The following is a 4,773-nucleotide window of genomic DNA, read 5'->3' on the forward strand; positions in this document are numbered from 1 at the left end:
CCCGGCCCCGCATCCCCACAGGCAGGTGCCCTTTCCCCAGTGGCCCGGCTCGCCCCCCTCACCTGAAGTAGTCGCTGCAGGCAGCCAGGACCACCTTGTGGGCGTGGAAGGCCTCTCTGTTGATGGTGAGGACGACGTCGAGGAGCTGGCCCTGGGCGCGGAGGGTGGCCAGCCCCTGCAGGAGGCTCGTGCTGTGGCCGGGCGCCGAGAAGGTGCACTTGAGGGCTCCGTTCTTATCCGCCATGCTGCGGAGAGAGCAGCGGGGAGACCCAGCTCAGATGCCGTGATGTTCCCGTGCACGGTGCGGGGAGGAAGCTCAAATACATGACGCTTGAGACCGGCATCGTGGTTACACATCGCTGGACTCCCAGTCGACTGCAGTTCAAGTCCCAGACTCGGTGGCTTAAAAGTCACACCGGGCGCGTGTGCGTGCGTGCCCAAGATCCCGAGAGGAGAATGGAGGAGAAGGGATTGAGGCGTGGCCATCCCCCCTGGGGGATGATTTCTCGCTTTCCCTCTCTTCTTGTCTTTTTTCTGGTGAGCACACATGCCCTATGGCAAAAATCTTAAAACATTGATTTTTTTTCAAGAATGACTTTATTTAACTTTATTTATCATTACAATTATTTTGACCAGAGAGAGAGAGGAGGAAAGCAGGAAAGCAAGCCACCAGGTCCAGGACTCGAACTGCGGTCAGCCATGTGGAAGTCCGATGCCTCTAATCACCACCCCATCAGCTAGCCCCCCAATTTTTTTTTTTTTGGAGAGATTTTCACTGTAGGGCACGTGCACTCGCCAGACAGACAGAGAGAGACAGAGAGACAGAAAGCGAGAAATCACCCCCCAGGGGGGATGGTCACGCCGCAATCCCTTCTCCTCCATTCTCCTCTCGGGATCTTGGGCACACACGCACACGCGCCCGGCGTGAGTTTTAAGCCACCGGGTCCGGGACACGAAATGCGGTCGACTACGTGGGAGTCCAGCGACATAGCCATTACGCTAACTGCTGGTTCCCCCCCCCCAATTTTTTATTAAGAGAGATTTCTACAGGGACCAGCAGGTGGTATGGTGGCTAAGGCGCTGGACACCCCCATATGGCTGACCGCAATTCAAGTCCTGAACCTGGAGGCTTGCTTTTTTCACTCCCCCCCTCCCCCATGTCTCTTTCTGGTCAAATTAAAAAATAAATGAATGAATAAATAAATAAAAATAAAAATTTGTTTGGAGAGGTTTTTGCTATAGGGCATGTGTGCTTGCCAGACAGACAGAGAGAGACAGAGAGACAGAAAGCGAGAAATCACCCCCCAGGGGGGATGGCCACGCCGCAATCCCTTCTCCTCCATTCTCCTCTCGGGATTTTGGGCACAGATGCACACACGCCCAGTGTGAGTTTCAAGCCGCCAGGTCCAGGGCTCAAACCACAGTCAGCCAGGTTCTTTGAAAAAAAAAAAAAAAGGAATGAATAAATAAAATGAGGGCACCAGCAGGTGGCGTGGTGGTTAAGACGCTGGACACTCCCACATGGTCGATCACAGTTCAAGTCCTGGACCTGGTAGCTTGCTTTCTCTCATTCTCTTTCTCTCTCTCTCTCTGTGTCTCTCTCTGGTCAAATTAAAATAAATGCATGAATACATAAAAAAAATTTAAATGAATAAATAAATAAAATGAAATAACTTGTTAAAAAAAGAGAACTGCTTATTTTTTAATGAATTATTTATTTTATTTATTCATTTTTTTAAAAATTTTTATCAGAGAGAGAGAGAGAAAATGAGAAATCGAGACACCAGGTCCGGGACCCAAACCACGGTTGACCATGTGGGAGTGTCCAGTGCCTAAACCACCATGCCACTTGCTCGTCCCAAGAACTCTTTACTTCATTTTACACATGCTCTGTGTCCACAGGATTCCCAACAAGTCTCATTCCCTCTCCTTTTAACCCCATCAGGTGTCAGTCATGGGCACCCTTCCCTTGACCCTAATCTAAAATTCTCTACCTTTTAACACCACGGTCGGATTAAGTTGTAATGCTCTGAATCCATCACAAGCAAAACGTCTTTTTAAAGATTTATTTATTTATTTATTCATTCATTTTAATTTGACCAGAGAGAGACAGAGAGGGAGAGGGGAAAGTGAGAAAGCAAGCCACCAGGTCCAGGACTCGAACCGTGGCCGACCACATGGGAGTGTCCAGCGCCTTAACCACCATGCCACCTGCTGGTCCCAATTCTAACACCTTCTGACAGGTGGTTGCCAGACAGGTGCCCTGGGCGGTTGCACACGCGCCCGGCATGAGTTTAAGCCACCGGGTCCGGGACGTGAACCGTGGTCGACTACATGGGAGTCCAGCGACGTAGCCATGACGCCAACTGCTGGTCCCTGCACTAAAGCTCTTAATCTCATTCTATTTGCCACAGACTTTTTGAAATCCCCGTGTAATGAAGCACAGGAAAACACGGAGGTGGCCAGCCGGCCCCCCCAGCCACAGGAGCTCTGAGTTCCCCAGCAAGTAAGAGGCCTTCCCAGCACTCTGAAGGCAGGGACAGCCCAGCTGGCCAGCAGGGTCGTGGCAGGCTGAAGCCAGCTGAGAATTCAGTGGTCACAGGACCAGCAGTTAGCATAATGGTTTTGTCGCTGGACTCCCATGTAGTCGACCGCGGTTCGCATCCCGGACCTGGTAGCTTAAACTCACGCCGGGCACATGTGCGTGCCCGAGATCCCGAGAGGAGAATGGAGGAGAAGGGATTGCGGCGTGGCCATCCCCCCTGGGGGGTGATTTCTCGCTTTCTGTCTCTCTGTCTCTCTTTGTCCTTCTGGCTAGTGCACGCACCCAATAAGAAAAAAACTTTCCAAAAAAAAAGAATTCACTCAGGTTTCTGGTGCAAAGTGACAGTCCTGTCCCCCTGATGCTGGGTGAGGGTGAGCTGAGAAAAGGCAGAGGGACCAGCAGATGGCATAGCGGTTACATCACTGGACTCCCACATGGCTGACCGTGGTTTGAGTCCCGGACCCGGTGACTTGAAAATCGCGCCAGGCGCGTGTGCGTGCGTGCCCAAGATCCGGAGAAAAGAACAGAGGAGAAGGGACGGCGTGGCCATGCCCCCTGGGGGTGATTTCTCCATTTCCCTCTCACCGCCTCTCCCTCTCTTTCTCTCTCACCCCCAGCAAGTGCACATGCCCTAAGACAAAATCCTCTTAAAAAAAGAAAAAGACAAGGGCCAAGGGCCTCAAGCAGAGAGACCGGCTGCGACCTGGTGGCCCCTAGTGTGACACGAGGCGGCACCAAGTCCCAGGGCTCCTGTTTGTGACTTCAGATGGCCCTGGCCCGGGAGTCTCAACGAGGCCCATCCTGGCTGGTTGCAGGGTGTGGGGCCTCCACCGATGGGAGGCAGGGAGGCAGCAGCTCGCCCTCCTCCTCCTCACCCTCCTCTTTGCATCCCTGGCCAGACCACCGCACCCCCACTGTCTTCTTCCGTCTTATAGAGGGGCCGACTGTCCCCTGATCCCCCATGCTCACTCCCACACACCAGGCCCTGCTGTTTCTGGGGAGCTCTGGAAGGCAGGAGGCCAGGGGAGGCTGGAGTCCCCCGCGGCTGCACCGAGAAGCCAGGCATGGCCTGGGCGGAGGTGGGCAGGAGGAGGGAGGGCTGGGGCCCGAGACGGATGACTAAGGTCCTCTCCAGCTGGTCATTAAGACCAGGGGAAGGACCCATTACTCAGGCCGGCCCCAGACAGGGGGCGGTGGGCGCGGCGGGGCCACAGGCCCCCCAGAAGGCAGCGGTGGCGGCCCTGAGTCGGTCCGAGTCTCCAGACGGTCACTCGAGTCACGGTCACCCGCGCGTGAGTCATCGGAGCCGGTGCGTCAGCAGCCCCGGTCAGGGCCGTCTCTGGAGGCCACTTACCGCCCGCCCTGGCTGCGCCCTCGGCCTGGATCTGGCTTTGGAGTGGCCACACACCCCCGCCATGGGCCTGGCCTGGGCTCAGGGCCGTCCAGACATCAACCCCCCTGGTTCTTATTTTTTTTTTTTTTAAAGAATTATTTTATAATTATTCTTCCATTTGACCAGAGAGAGACAGAGGGAGAGAGAAGGAGAGTGAGAAGGCAAGCCACCAGGTCTGGGATTCGAACCACGGTCAGCCATGTGGGAGTCTGGGATTTGAACCACAATCAGCCATGTGAGAGTCCAGCACCTCGACCACCACGGCACCTGCCGCCTCCCCCTCTTCCCCCCACTTCTGTGTCCTGGGAGGGACATCCCTGGTGAACCTCCTATTACAGGATCCCAGAGCTGCCCCGTGTCACCAGGTCATGTTCGAGGCCCCCTGTGTAACCAGCCCATTGTGGGCCTCGTGCCCTCGTCTTTGGGCCTGGTCTGCCCTCTGCCCTCCCCCACCATGCCATGTGGCCTAATGGGGAGGTCACTGGAACCTCAGCCCCACTGACCACCTTGGTGACAGGAGCCCCGTGGGAGGGATCAGAAACAGTAGAAGGGGGAACAGCAGTTAGCAAAATGGCTATGTCCCTGGTAGTCGACCGCGGTTCGTGTCCCGGACCCGGTGGCTTAAAACTCACGCCGGGCGCGTGTGCGTGCGTGCCCGAGATCCCGAGAGGAGAATGGGGGTGAAGGGATTGTGGTGTGGCCATCCCCCCTGGGGGGTGATTTCTCGCTTTCTGTCTCTCTGTCTCTCTCTGTCTTTTTAGCGAGCGCACGCGCCCTATAGAGAAAACCTCTCTGAAAAAAGAAAAAAAAAAGGAATACTGGGATTAAAACATCA

General features: G+C 55.0%; 1 protein-coding gene across 1 annotated transcript in view; it reads right to left on the reverse strand.

Moving 5' to 3' along the window:
* Positions 1 to 4,773, reverse strand: part of KLHL26 (kelch like family member 26) — a gene marked incomplete at its 5' end in the record, with an annotated part of 38,741 nt that overhangs the window by 6,340 nt on the left and 27,628 nt on the right. Inside the window, 1 exon segment of the mRNA XM_014587318.2 lies at positions 63 to 245. Coding sequence (XP_014442804.1) covers positions 63 to 245 — 183 coding nt within the window.

This window comes from Tupaia chinensis, unplaced genomic scaffold (assembly GCF_000334495.1).
Source record: "Tupaia chinensis unplaced genomic scaffold, TupChi_1.0 Scaffold000201_1, whole genome shotgun sequence".
In the NCBI taxonomy this organism is placed as follows: Eukaryota; Metazoa; Chordata; class Mammalia; order Scandentia; family Tupaiidae; genus Tupaia; species Tupaia belangeri.